Here is a 14,696-nt window from a genome sequence, read left to right as displayed (position 1 = left end):
ACAAAAAAATTCAAAAAATAAAACATTTCCCACATTTACCTTAAATTTTCGATTTTTGTATTGTTTTCATAACCAACTGCTGCCGTTGGTTTTCTGTGACAGTCGCCGCCGTTACATTTCAATCAACTTAGGTGTTTGTAGCAGTCTACTATTTTTGTGTTTTGTTTTGATTGCACAAATGTCAAAATAAAAACAATATTTTTTCCTCCCCAACAAAAAAATGTAAACACATCGACGACTAGAGATTGTGCGCAGTTATTATTTAGAATTTTTTCATCTTAATTCTAGGGAAAAAATCAAGCCGGTCAAAATAAGATTTTTAGTATACATTCATAATTGCCTACATACACTAATTGACAACCACTGCCAAAGTAACAAATTTTTATAAATATTTTTTTTGTTTAAATATACTATTTAAAACGCGAGGCCAAAGTGTACTAAACAGTTTTGGGTCTGCCCTAATGTTAATAAACACTTTAACAACATATTTCTATAGAATTTAAAATTGTTCTTCTGTTCTTAATTAATAAACATTTTGTGCTTTTTGTTTGGAACGCATACAGTTTTTGTGGAGTGAAAATGGCTTGGGGTTTTGTAACTTGTGGTCCCAATGAGGCATTAGTAGTATCAGGTAAATGAATTATTATTATTTTTCACTATAAATAGCAAAATTTTGTGCTATTTTGCTGCTGCAGTTTGTCTATAAAATTTTTCTTAATTTTTTTTTCGTTATGATATCAACTTAATGACGTCACTTTAATTACTTATCGATTTTTATTTAATGCAGACAATTTTAAATTAGAGATGATACAATGATGTTAGGGATGTTACTTCTTTGTTTTGTTAAAATTTAGCTATTAACAACGTTATTTTTAAAATTTTATATTTCAAGGTCGTTGGGTTTTGAAATATACCGATACCGTTATTATTGCATTGCTTTATTGTTTAGAATTGAAAACCGGTATTGATGCCAATATAATTTCATAAATATATAATCATAGCGTTACAGAAATAAACAAAATTTTATAAAAATAACTTGGGAAAGAGTTATCGAATAAAGTTTTGAATATGTTTGAATCGATATAGGTACATAGATTTCTAAATTTTTAATAATTTGTTAAATTGTAGAAATAACTAGTGGAAAAATAGTTTCTCGTAACGTTAGTCTAAAAATAAATGAGGTAAATATTATTTTGATAATATTATGATTAAAGTTTCGCATATAGCAATACAAAGATTCCAATTTAAAACCGCAATCCATTCGATTAAAAAAAAATGCGGTCGAGGTTTTACTGCTTTTACTCTAACTCCAATAAGACTTTTGTTGCAAAATATTAAAATAACACTAAAATATGAAATGAGTTTTTTAATAAAAAATTTTATATACATATAGGCATGTACATATCAAATTGGAATGGTTTTGCAAAAGATTAATTTGTGAGCACCATTAATAGATAAATTCCAACTTGAATGCCCAAAAAGTAATACATTATTTCCCGACTATACTTTGGACTATAGGTTATTCTATAGTGTTGACTATTGGCTAGTCTATAATCTGGATTATACTCTAATCTATAGTCTGGACTATATTCTATTCTATTCTATAGCCTATTCTAAAGTCTGAATTATAGTTTAGTGTATGGTCTGGGCTATAGTTTAGTCTATAATCTGGACTATAGTTTAGTCTATAATCTGGACTATAGTATAGTCTACAACCTGGACTATAGTCTCGACTATAATCTGAACTAAAGTCTATTCTATAGTTTCAACTATATATAGTCTAGTCTATAGTCGGGACTATAGTATAATCTATAGTCAAGACTAAAGTATAGTCTATAGCCAGGACTATAGTCTAGCTTATAGCCAAGACTATATATAGTCTAGTCTATAGTTGGGACTATATTATAGTCAGTAATGAAGACCATAGTCTAGTCTATAGTCGGGACTATAGTCAAGAATATAGTCTAGTCTAAAGTCAAGACTTTAGTCTAGTCTATAGTTAGCCTAGTCTATAGTCAAGACTTTAGTCTAGTCTATAGTTAGCCTAGTCTATAGTCAAGACTTTAGTCCAGTCTATAGTTAGTCTAGACTATAGTCAAGACTATTGTCGGGACTATAGTTTCGAATATATTCTAGTAGGAGCTATAGCCAAGTCAATAGTCTGGTCTGTATTCTAGTCTAAGGTCTGGACAATAGTCTGATTTAAAGTCTAAACTATAACCTAATCTATAATCTGAATAACTTCGAAGGAAAAGTAAAAAAAAACAACTCTGTTGCCAAATTTTATATTCTTATTGCTATTTCTTTCAGGATGTTGCTATATGAAACCTTTATTGGTACCCGGCGGTCGCGCTTTTGTTTGGCCCACCATACAACAAGTTCAAAGGTAATTTTGCCCAAATACATAAAGCAACTGTTTCCACTAATTCTATATAATCTCTCAAAAATAGAATCTCTTTGAATACCATGACTTTACAAGTTGAAAGTCCTTGTGTGTATACCAGCCAAGGTGTACCAATATCGGTTACGGGTATTGCCCAGGTAAAGATCCAGGGACAAAATGAAGATATGCTGTTGACAGCATGTGAACAATTTTTGGGTAAACCCGAATCGGAAATACGTCATATTGCGCTCGTAACATTGGAGGGTCATCAGAGAGCCATTATGGGTTCAATGACGGTTGAGGAAATCTATAAGGATCGTAAGAAGTTTAGCAAACAAGTGTTTGAGGTTGCCTCATCGGATTTGGCAAATATGGGTATAACAGTGGTATCCTATACCATTAAAGATATACGTGACGAGGAGGTGAGTGTAAGGATTAAAGATAATTTAGGAAAAATATTTTCTTTTGTATTGATTTTCTTTCGTTTTCGTTTACTTTTTTTTAATTATGTTTTTATATGAACAGGGAGAAGCTAAGGTATGAATAATAAAATAATAACACACCTATATTTTGTTGTCCCGTAATATCGTTATTGGTTGTTTTATGTATATATTTAGGAATGGTTTTGGTATTTTTTGTTTTAGTTAAACTTTGTTTTAAATATTACAAAAAAAAACTAAAATATGTGTTCTTTTTTAAATTTTTAAAGGGCTATCTGAAATCTTTGGGTATGGCTCGTACTGCTGAGGTCAAACGTGATGCTCGCATCGGTGAGGCAGAGGCCCGCTGTGAAGCCACTATCAAGGAGGCCATTGCCGAAGAACAACGCATGGCCTCACGTTTCCTTAATGACACCGAAATTGCCAAAGCACAACGTGATTTTGAAATTAAAAAAGCCGCTTACGATGTTGAGGTACAAACGAAAAAAGCAGAAGCTGAAATGGCCTACGAATTGCAGGCTGCCAAGACTAAACAACGCATTAAGGAGGAACAAATGCAAGTGAAAGTAATCGAACGTACTCAAGAGATATCGGTACAACAGCAGGAAATCCAAAGACGTGAAAAGGAATTGGAAGCTACCATAAGACAACCAGCTGAGGCTGAGAAATATCGTTTGGAAAAATTGGCCGAAGCTAATAAAATGCGCATTGTTATGGAAGCTGAGGCTGAAGCTGAGTCGGTAAGGCTTCAATTATATTTCAGATGTTTCCAATTGTAATTTAATTTGTGAAAATTCTAGTTCAGTTCTAATTTAGTTTTAATATTAGTCCTAATTCTCTTCTAGTTCAGTTCTAGTTCTTTACTCCTTCAGTTCTATTCTAGTTCAGTTCTTTTTAGTTCTAGTTCAGTGATAGTTCTTTACCCGTTCAGTTCTATTCTAGTTTAGCTCTTGTTCAGTTATATTTCAGTTTCGTTTTAGTTCTAATTCTCTTCTAGTTCAGTTCTAGTTCAGTCCTAGTTCAGTTCTAGTTCAGTTCTAGTTCTAGTAGATCTTTTGTTCAGTTCCAGATCAGTTCAAGTTCATTTCAGTTCTAGTTTTGATCTAGTTCAGTTAAAGTTCGGTTCTAGTTCATTTCTAGTTCGGTTCTAGTTCAGTTCTAATCCAGTTCTAGTTCTTTTCTAGTTCATTTCTAGTTCAGTTCTTGTTTAGTTCTAGTTCAGTTCTAGTTCAGTTCTTTTTCAGTTCTAGTTCAGTTCTAGTTCGGTTCTAGTTCAGTTCTAGTTCAGTTCTAGTTCAGTTCTAGTTCAGTTCTAGTTCGGTTCTAGTTCAGTTCTAGTTCAGTTCTAGTTCAGTTCTAGTTCAGTTCTAGTTCAGTTCAAGTTCAGTTCTAGTTCAGTTCTAGTTCAGTTCTAGTTCAGTTCTTTTTCAGTTCTAGTTCTAGTTCAGTTCTTTTTCAGTTCTAGTTCAGTTCTAGTTAGTTCTAGTTCAGTTCTAGTTCAGTTCTAGTTCAGTTCTAGTTCAGTTCTAGTTCAGTTCTAGTTCAATTCTAATTCAGTTCTAGTTCAGTTCTAGTTCTGATCTAGTTCAGTTCTAGTTCTGATCTAGTTCAGTTCTAGTTCAGTTCTAGTTTAGTTCAGTTCTAGTTCAGTTCTAGTTCAGTTCTAGTTCAGTTCTAGTTCAATTCTAGTTCAGTTCTAGTTCAGTTCTAGTTTAGTTCTAGTTTAGTTCTAGTTCAGTTCTAGTTTAGTTCTAGTTTAGTTCTAGTTCTAGTTCAGTTCTAGTTCTAGTTTAGTTTTAGTTTAGTTCTAGTTCAGTTCCTAAAGTATGTTTTCCTTTTGCAGATTAAAATACGCGGTGAAGCTGAAGCTTTTGCTATTGCTGCTAAAGCCAAGGCCGAAGCTGAGCAAATGGCTCAAAAAGCTGAAGCTTGGCGTGAATATCGTGAAGCCGCTATGGTTGAAATGCTTTTGGACACATTACCCAAGGTATAAAGAAACTTTAAAAACACAAAAGAAGAAGACAATTCAATAAATTTTCCTTACAATTCTAGGTGGCCGCTGAAGTTGCCGCTCCCTTGTCACAAGCCAAGAAAATCACTATGATTTCTAGTGGACAAGGTGAAATTGGCGCTGCTAAACTTACTGGAGAAGTTTTGCAAATTGTTAACAAAGTACCAGAGCTGGTTAAGAGTATTACTGGCGTAGACATTGCTCGGGTACGTCCTAATCCAGCATTTATTTAAGACTTTTTTTTTCTTAATAACAAACAAATGAAAACAGAACAAAGATTTTTTGAAGAACTAACACAAATTTAAGTTAACCAAAGTAACAAAAGACTTAAAAACAGGAATATAACAATCTCTAAACATTCTTTTATACTTAAAAACAAAAACTCTCTTACCTAATAAATATTTAAACTATTTTTTATAATTTTTTCTTTCTTTCTTTTGAATTTATTTTCAGTCTGTGCATGCGGCTTAATTTTCCAAATTAAGTATTTGTAATCGAAAAATTGCAATTTGATTAAAATGCAAATTGAAAAGAAATTAAAAATTTCCCAAAATATTACATATTGGCTAACGAAAAATATTTATAAAACTTTTTTTTTTTTTTGTTATTATATTTAAATTAAAAAGAAAACTCTAACAAAATACTATTTAAAACATTGAGATCAAAGTTCAATTTATTTTCTAAAACTGCCTTTTAAGTTGTACTTTCTGAAATAGTACATTTTTTTCTAACAAAACTTTGGTCTCAATTGTCAATTACTAAAGATTTATTTAATTACTTTCTTAACGCACATTTACAATACTCCCACTTTGGAATCTCCTTAAACATGTTTCATTTATCTAAGTATTTATTTTCAAATTGTACTATTTGCATTTTTCAAAATTTTGATATATTTTATAAAATTTATAAAAAAAAAACGCAAAAAACAAAAATAGTTATTAAAATGTATGACATAGAATTATATACACTTGTATTTTGTAATTTTGGTGTACTAAAAAAAACTAAATAAAAAATGTAATAAACAAAATGAAAAATGTGTTTAATTATTTTATGACAAAAAGTCAGCAACTGAACAACATCTGATCCAATTTCTATCAGTCATGCTTTCAACAACTTTTATACTTAAAATCAGACAAATTGGTTCATAAGTAATCAATGATATTTCCTGAGTTTTTAATATATTTGGGACTCAAACGAACTGAATTCATACAGGTACCATTAGTTCCCCAAAAACTACTTTATTGATTTCATAAGTAATTTTTCCACAAAAAAGGTTTTATTGATCTTCAAGCCCATAATGTTTAATTTAACAGAAATGTAGATGTTTTGCTTAGATAAAGACTACTTTCAAAATACTAAAAAATTATACTATGTTTAAAAATTAACAATTGTATTCAGTCGTTTATCGTTAAAAACGTTCCCCCGCAATGAATTTCATTAGTTTTTTTTTGTGTATTTTTGTATATGTTCAACTGTTAGGTGTAATAAAAAGCACAAAAAACTTAATTAAAAGTTTTTTTTTTAAAGAAAATGTAACAACTTTTATTATGAAAATACTAAAATGAAGTGCTGTTATATACATAAGACCGTCTCACAGTTCAGTTCTAGTTCTGTTCTAAATCAGTTCTAGTTCTCTTCTACTTCAGCTTTTGTTCAGTTCTAGTTCAGTTCATGCTCAGTTCAGTTTTAGTTCAGTTCTAGTTTAGTTCTAGTTCAGTTCTACTTCAATTCTAATTCAGTTCTAGTTCAGTTCTAGTTCAGTTCTAGTTCAGTTCTAGGTCTGTTCTTGTTTAGTTCTAGTTCAGTTCTTGTTCAGATCTTGTTCTGTCCAAGTTTCGTTCTAGTGCTGTTTTAGTTCAGTTCTTGTTTAGTTCTAGTTCAGTTCTAATTCAGTTCTAGTTCAGTTCTAGTTTAGTTCAGTTCAGTTCTAGGTCTGTTCTTGTGCAGTTCTGTTGTTCAGATAGATCAGTTTTAGATCAGTTCTAGTTCAGTTCTTGATCAGTTTTAGTTCAGTTCTAGTTTAGTTCTAGTTAGGTCTAGTTCAGTTCTAGTTCAGTTTTAGTTCAGTTCTAGTTCAGTTCTAGTTTAGTTCTAGTTTAGTTTTAGTTCAGTTCTAGTTCAGTTCTATTTCAGATCTAGTTCAGTTCTAGTTCAGTTCTAGTACAGTTCTAGTTCAGTTCTAGTTCAGTTCTACTTCAGTTCTAGTTCAGTTCTAGTTCAGTTCTAGTTCAGTTCTAGTTCAGTTCTAGTTCAGTTCTAGTTCAGTTCTAGTTCAGTTCTAGTTCAGTTCTAGTTCAGTTCTAGTTCAGTTCTAGTTCAGTTCTAGTTCAGTTCTAGTTCAGTTCTAGTTCAGTTCTAGTTCAGTTCTAGTTCAGTTCTAGTTCAGTTCTAGTTCAGTTCTAGTTCAGTTCTAGGTCTGTTCTTGTTTAGTTCTAGTTGAGTTCTAATTCAGCTTTAGTTCAGTTCTTGTTCAGTCCAAGTTTCGTTCTAGTGCTGTTTTAGATCAGTTCTTGTTTAGTTCTAGATCAGTTCTAGTTCAGTTCTAATTCATTTCTAGTTCCGTTCTAATTCGGTTCTAGTTCAGTTCTAGTGTAGTTCTAGATCAGTTCTAGTTCAGTTCTAGTTCAGTTCTAGATCAGTTCTAGTTCAGTTCTAGTTCAGTTCTAGTTAAGTTCTAGATCAGTTCTAGTTCAGTTCTAGTTCAGTTCTAGATCAGTTCTAGTTCAGTTCTAGTTCAGTCCAAGTTCAGTTCTAGTTCAGTTCTAGTTCAGTTCTAGTTCAGTCCAAGTTCAGTTCTAGTTCAGTTCTAGTACAGTTCTAGTTCAGTTCTAGTTCAGTTCTAGTTCAGTTCTAGTTCTGTTCTAGTTCAGTTCTATTTCAGTTCTAGTTTTAATTCAGTTCAGTTCTAGTTCAGGTCTACTTCATTTCTAGTTAAGCTCTAATCTAGTTCTTGTTCAGTTATAATTCAGTTCTAATTAATTTCTAGTTCAGTTCTAGTTTAGTTTTTGTTAAATATTTCCTCAGTTGTAGTTCCGTTTTAAATCAGTTCTAGTTCAATATCGATTGGCATCATCTCAAAAAGAAAAATAAAAAATTTACTTGATCACGTAACACGACCCCAATTTTTATAATTTAACGATTTGTATTTAACTACTGCGCCTATTTAATAACAAATTTTAACACATAAAACAGGTACTTCAAATAACGCCAACTACTACAAATGTATTGATCTTGTTTTACTTTAAGAAGTTGTTTATTTAACAAACAATTGTTTTATAATGATGTAAGGTTGTTCTAAAATTAAATGTAAATGTTAGAAAATGTTGTAATTCTTCTTTGAAACAATGTCATAAAAGATAAATAAAACCATATTTTAAATAGTAGTTAAAAGTAGACATTGTAAAAATGTCTAATTTAAAGTTATTTATTATAAATAAAAGTTATTGAAATTAACATAAAGATTGCACACAGAATGTTTATTAAGCCGTAATTAAATGCCTTCATACATATATAAATTTTGGGGCAGAACTTGGAAAGTTTATGTTTCTTAGAAAAACTTTATTACGGTTTAATGCTAAATTGGTATTAGTAAAACAAAACTGTAAAGAATTTTTATTAAATTATATTTAAATGTAAATTATAACACATTTAAACTTATTTTAAACTCACTATATACCAGTGTAAAATAAAAATATTACAGAAATATTTATATACATTAGTAGTAGAAAAAAAGTAAAATTGGAATTAGAATAGAAACGTTTTGTTAAAAAATGGAAACTGCGAATTTTTTATCTTCGTCCAAAAAAAAATTCTTGTCTTTTTTTTGTGTATAACAATTTTAAAAATTAACCTGGAAGCATGATAATTAAACTTAAAAATATTACACTTTACCCAACATATCATGACCATAGGGTTTCTTGCGATAACTGCCCTTGAAGGCGAACAGTTTAAAGGCCACTACCAGCATGACAATACAAAAACCATACAGCAGCATACCCATGCGCATATCCATATCCGAGAATACATTACTAATCATGCGTTTTTGTCTCAATTTCTCTAGAGTTGGTTGCAGCAGTTGATCATTGTCCAGACCATAACGTGATACATATTCAGGATTATGTATGTTTTTCAAAAATTGCAAAACATGTGTTTTATCCCATTTCTCCTCTAAGTTGGCGGTTGAGTGTGATTCAGGCTGTTTGTAGCATTGAGGACAACTGCTAACAGAGGGAAATTGTATTTTGGGGAATTTAGGATCTTCTGTGGCATCACCAGCTAAACGTTGATTGACTTCATTATGAGCAGCCCATAGCCAGAGTATAGCTTCTTCTTTACTGGGTACACTCCAGATTTTACGTCTAACAGCCATTGCCTTAAAGAGTTTCAAGTTTAATGGGTTAATTAAAGTTTATTGATTACAAGTGATTTTTTTATTTGTTTTTATTGCAAAACTAGACAATATAATCGTGTGCTAAATTGTTTAATAAGCAAAATGAATGTATAAAAAGAAAACAGAAAAAAACTGGTTAAAATATGCACACTACTACTTTTAACACATTTACAAAATAAAGTTGTTTTTATTCTTATAAAACAAAAAAGTTAATGACTTCAGAATATTGTTTAAAAAAAGAAATAGCAAGTTTATATTCAAACTTTTTACATTATTTATAAAAAAAAAACTGCAATATTTCCTACATTTAAAAAAAGAATAGAAAATATAAGTTAACCGGTTTAAAAACAGTTATGAGAATTTGTTGGCCAAAATTGTAAAGAACTAGAACTGAACGAGAACTGAACTAGAACTAAACTAGAACAGAACTAGAACTAGAACTAAACTAGAACTGAACTAGAACTGAACTAGAACTGAACTAGAACTGAACTAGAACTGAACTAGAACTGAACTAGAACTGAACTAGAACTGAACTAGAACTGAACTAGAACTGAACTAGAACTGAACTAGAACTGAACTAGAACTGAACTAGAACTGAACTAGAACTGAACTAGAACTGAACTAGAACTGAACTAGAACTGAACTAGAACTGAACTAGAACTAACTAGAACTAGAAACTAGAACTGAACTAGAACTGAACTAGAGCTGAACTAGAACTGACTAAACTGAACTAGAGCTGAACTAGAACTGACTAGAACTGAACTAGAAATGAACTAAAACTGAACGAGAACTGAACGAGAACTGAACTAGAACTAAACTAGAACTGAACTAAACTAAACTAGAACTGAACTAGAACTGAACTAGAACTGAACTAGAACTGAAGTAGAACTGAAGTAGAACTGAAGTAGAACTGAACTAGAACTAACTTTGACTAAACTAGAACTAAACTAGAACTAAACTAGACTGAACTAGAACTGAACTAGAACTGAACCAGAACTGAACTAGAACTAGAACTGAACTAGAACTGAACTAGAACTGACAGAACTGAACTAGAAATTGAACTAGAACTGACTAGAACTGAACTAGAACTGAACTAGAACTGAACTAGACTGACTAGAACTGAACAAACTGACTAGAACTGAACTAGAACTGAACTAGAACTGAACTAGAACTGAACTAGAACTGAACTAGAACTGAACTAGAACTAGAACTGAACTAGAACTGAACTAGAACTGAACTAGAACTGAACTAGAACTGAACTAGAACTGAACTAGAACTGAACTAGAACTGAACTAGAACTGAACTAGAACTGAACTAGAACTGAATTAGAACTGAACTAGAAATGAACTAAAGCTGAACTAGAACTGAACTAAAACTGAACTAGAAATGTACTAGAACTGAACTAGAACTGAACTAGAAATGAACTAGAACTGAACTAGAACTGAACTAGAACTGAACTAGAACTGAACTAGAACTGAACTAGAACTGAACTAGAACTGAACTAGAACTGAACTAGAACTGAACTAGAACTGAACTAGAACTGAACTAGAACTGAACTAGAACTGAACTAGAACTGAACTAGAACTGAACTAGAACTGAACTAGAACTGAACTAGAACTGAACTAGAACTGAATGAACTAGAACTGAACTAGAAACTGAACTAGAACTGAACTAGAACTGAACTAGAACTGAACTAGAACTGAACTAGAACTGAACTAGAACTGAACTAGAACTGAACTAGAACTGAACTAGAACTGAACTAGAACTGAACTAGAACTGAACTAGAACTGAACTAGAACTGAACTAGAACTGAACTAGAACTGAACTAGAACTGAACTAGAACTGAACTAGAACTGAACTAGAACTGAACTAGAACTGAACTAGACTGACTAAACTGAACTAGAACTGAACTAGAAACTGAACTAGAACTGAACTAGAACTGAACTAGAACTGAACTAGAACTGAACTAGAACTGAACTAGAACTGAACTAGAACTGAACTAGAACTGAACTAGAACTGAACTAGAACTGAACTAGAACTGAACTAGAACTGAACTAGAACTGAACTAGAACGGATCTAGGACTGATCTAGAACAGAACTAGAACTGAACTAGAACTGAATTAGAAATTAACTAAAACTGATTTGGAACTGAACTAGACTATACACTCAACTATTGATCAGACTGTAGTTGAAAATTATTAATTAAATTTACATTATTTAGTTAATTGAAATAAAACGAACTGAAAAGCAACAAAAACTATACTTGAGTTATTATTTAGTTAAAATATCTTGTAAAAACAAATTTTCTTTACAAATTTTTACAAAATCTAATTAACATCTAGATATACACACTAATAACAAAATTATCACGTAGAACTTTCTCTTTTCATTTCACACTTTACAAAATAATTCTCCTATTTTATATGCATATTTTTATCCCCCCTATAGAATTTTGTAATTTTCTTCAACAAGTCAACGAAATATTTAAATTTGTTTAAAAAATAATAATAATAGATAATAAAAATATGAATGCCACGGCTCCGTGATGATCAGGGCAAATGATTATGAATTAAATTGATAAATTCAATTGAAATGCAAATTGGTAGAGAAAGAGGAGTAGAAGGAAGAGTGGAAATAAAATAGACACAATGTACTATAATCAACAATTGCTATTGAAATATTTAGAATTCAAGATTGTAAAGGTGAAAAAGGGAGTAGTAATCTTCACAGTCAAGGTTAAGAAAAAGTCATATTTTAAGTTGCTGTTTTTTTTTTGAAGGTATTTTCGACAACAAAATATGCATATATTTAAGCTATAAAAATGATAATTATAAACAATTGAAATAATAATGATTTAATTTTATAAGTTATGAAATTAAGTGCCTGATTAAACTTAATTATGACTATATTCCGGACTACAGACGAGACTCTAGACTAGAGTATTGTGCATACCATAGACTAGAATATAGTTTTGACTATAGACCATACTATATTCTAAACTATAGACTAGATTAGAGCCTAGAATGTAGACCAGACTATAGTCCTGACTGTGGTTAACTCCTCAATTTACAGAACATTTTCTTTTTAATTTTTAGAAAAATTTCGATAGATTTTCAATTCAAAGAAAATTTGCAATAAATTCTCAATTTATGGAATATTTTCAATAAATTGTGAAAATAATTTTGCCACAAACTCACCTGAAAATGTTCAGAGCAGTCGGTGCAGCCGAAGAAGTATTTTATGTAACCATGCATGGCTTGCAGCACTTCTAGAGGATCTTGACTCTTGTCCAAATTTGCTGCCTGTACAGTCATAAAATGAAACAGCTGCCACAGCGAGCAAGAGAAACCTCTTAAGCCACTTTGCGAACCAGTGCAACCGACAAAATGTGTAGAAGAATAAATTGGTCCCAATTGCTTTTCCAATTTCTTAAGTTCCACTTCAAAATCTTCGCCCGCCAACTCTTGATTATGGCGAGAAACAAAGGTGGCTAGCTGAGATATCAGCGCACGTCCTGAAGAGCCCAAGGGATTATAGCGCTCCAAAACGGCTAGGAAACGTTGTAAAGCCAAAAGTTTTTCCCCGTTTATATTCGAAGATTTGGGTATTTCGTTGTGTAGAGTATTGCGTATGGCCATTTCGAGATCGGCCTGATAGACGAGATGTTTGTTGCGTTTAACTTCCTCGATTATTTCCATTTGTTTAGTATTTTGTTCGGGAGTGCCTTGCAGGGGTTTGGCGGTGGTGCCGTCAGCTTTTGTTTCCGGCTTTTCGGTTATATGTTGTGAGGTAAGGAAAGATTGAATGGTTTCTTTATAGGAATCAGAAAGTTCATGCAGCGGAGCATAGGGTACTATGGAACCCTGGCGATTAACGGTGGCAATTTTATATCTAGTGCCATCTATTTGATATTTGGCGGCCAACTCAAGATCGTTAATTCTTTTCACCGCTATATTGGGATATCTCAAGAAATGCAAGATAGTTTCTACACCCACTGTAGAATTTTCTGGTTCGTATACCAAAACCACATATTTTTTCATACTGTCCAAACCTTCAAACAAAGCAGCAGCACTAGCAGTTTGTACAGCTTGTAAATCTGGCCAGGAAGACATATTACTGGTTTTATTCTCAGCCGCTATAAACTGGGCCAAATTGTTGGTTTATAACGCCTAAATCTTGAGATGATATAGATTTACCATAGTTATCAGCTTGTGGCTGAAAGGCGGGGCCAAAATATCTTAAAGTGGGATAGGCCATAATCTCATACTCTCGACATATGCCATTGTTGTCATCGACTGCACAATCTATGGCACTTACTGGCAAAACATCTCGCCAGTCGTATAGTTTTTCAGCCAATTGCTTGTATGCCGGAGCAAATTTGCGGCAATGTCCACAATAGCTATTGTAGAATTCTACCAATATGGAATGATTTCTGTCCAAGACCTCATTTTTGAAATTGACATTGGTGAGAATACGAACCTTGTCGGTAGCATTGTATAAACCCAATTCTTCGGATTGTTGTCTTAATAAGGCCTCATAACTGGAACGTGGTACACCGGCATTGGTCACTACCACTAAAGTAATTAAAAGGCAAACTAATAAATAATATTGTTTAGCTGGCATCAACACTTTCCACTCCATTTTTGTTTGTTATTCTTCTAGATTTTCTTAAACCAAATTTCACTTTAGCGTTCTAAAACTTTGTAGTTTCTTTTATTTATTCACTAACTAATTTTTCATTTCTTCTATCAACTAATTAAATTAGTCATTTATTATTAACTTGTTTTTAGCATTAAAATTATTCTTTTATGTGTACATAATCTTTAATTCTATTTATTTATTTACACATCCGCACTTAATCTCGTCTATCTTTGTCTATGATTCTCTTTTAACTAAAAAAGTTTACGCTCCAACAACTGTGCTGGAAAATGAGAAACCAACGGCGTTAAATTTTCATAATAGCGGCTTAATAAGAACTATATTTGCTGTTAATAAATATAAATTATTTAATTAAAAATACAGTAAAATTTTTGTACTTAACGAAATATATAAATTAAATACATAGAAAATTGTTATAATTTTTTAATTCGACATAAAATAAACTAATTTTTAATGACGTTAATTTTGAAATGTTATTGGCGTCTAGTGTATTTAACTAACAGTCAGTCGGCGCTGGAGTCTGTAACGCAATTTAGCTGTTTTAAAATTCTAGCGGTTTTTTAATAACAGTTACCAGATTTTAGAGAAAATTTCTTAAAAAAAATTTCCGATAAATCCTCAATTTATAGAAAATATTCGATAAATCTTCAAATTATAGAAAATAAATCCCCAATTTATATAAATTTTTCGATAAATCCTTAATTTATAGAAAATTTTCGATAAATTCTTAATTTATAAAAATTGTTCGATAAATCCTTAATTTATAGAAAATTTTCAATAAATCCTTAATTTATAAAAATTTTCGATAAATCT

General features: G+C 31.5%; 2 protein-coding genes across 4 annotated transcripts; one reads left to right on the top strand and one right to left on the bottom strand.

Annotated features, from left to right (window-relative positions):
* The first annotated feature begins 226 nt into the window (after positions 1–226).
* LOC119608485 (flotillin-1) lies at positions 227–5,868 on the top strand. 3 transcript variants are annotated; one of them, XM_037962927.1, is made up of 9 exons: positions 227–371; positions 564–631; positions 2,311–2,386; positions 2,451–2,811; positions 2,909–2,920; positions 3,093–3,563; positions 4,667–4,810; positions 4,876–5,040; positions 5,288–5,868. In XM_037962927.1, exons 2-9 carry the CDS (start codon positions 580–582, stop codon positions 5,303–5,305), a joined length of 1,299 nt encoding a protein of 432 aa, XP_037818855.1. In that variant the 5' UTR covers positions 227–371; positions 564–579; the 3' UTR covers positions 5,306–5,868. The 3 variants fall into 3 exon arrangements, with proteins under 3 accessions (XP_037818855.1, XP_037818857.1, XP_037818856.1); XM_037962928.1 differs by having other exon boundaries at positions 229–631; positions 2,451–2,805; XM_037962929.1 differs by lacking the exon at positions 2,909–2,920 and having other exon boundaries at positions 228–631; positions 2,451–2,805.
* Positions 5,869–8,212: 2,344 nt separating this feature from the next.
* LOC119608484 (sulfhydryl oxidase 1-like) lies at positions 8,213–14,123 on the bottom strand. Its single transcript, XM_037962926.1, is given in 3 exon segments — positions 8,213–9,206; positions 12,422–13,378; positions 13,380–14,123. Coding segments are annotated over 3 exon segments (1,935 nt in total). The 5' UTR covers positions 13,866–14,123; the 3' UTR covers positions 8,213–8,714.
* Positions 14,124–14,696: the final 573 nt, after the last annotated feature.

The sequence above is a fragment of the Lucilia sericata genome, unplaced genomic scaffold, assembly GCF_015586225.1.
Source record: "Lucilia sericata isolate MDLA Ls3-8-SP2 unplaced genomic scaffold, ASM1558622v1 Contig000842F_arrow, whole genome shotgun sequence".
NCBI classification, from domain to species: domain Eukaryota; kingdom Metazoa; phylum Arthropoda; class Insecta; order Diptera; family Calliphoridae; genus Lucilia; species Lucilia sericata.
The sequence above is the reverse complement of the archived record's forward strand: the minus strand, read 5'-3'. Positions and strand labels throughout refer to the sequence as shown.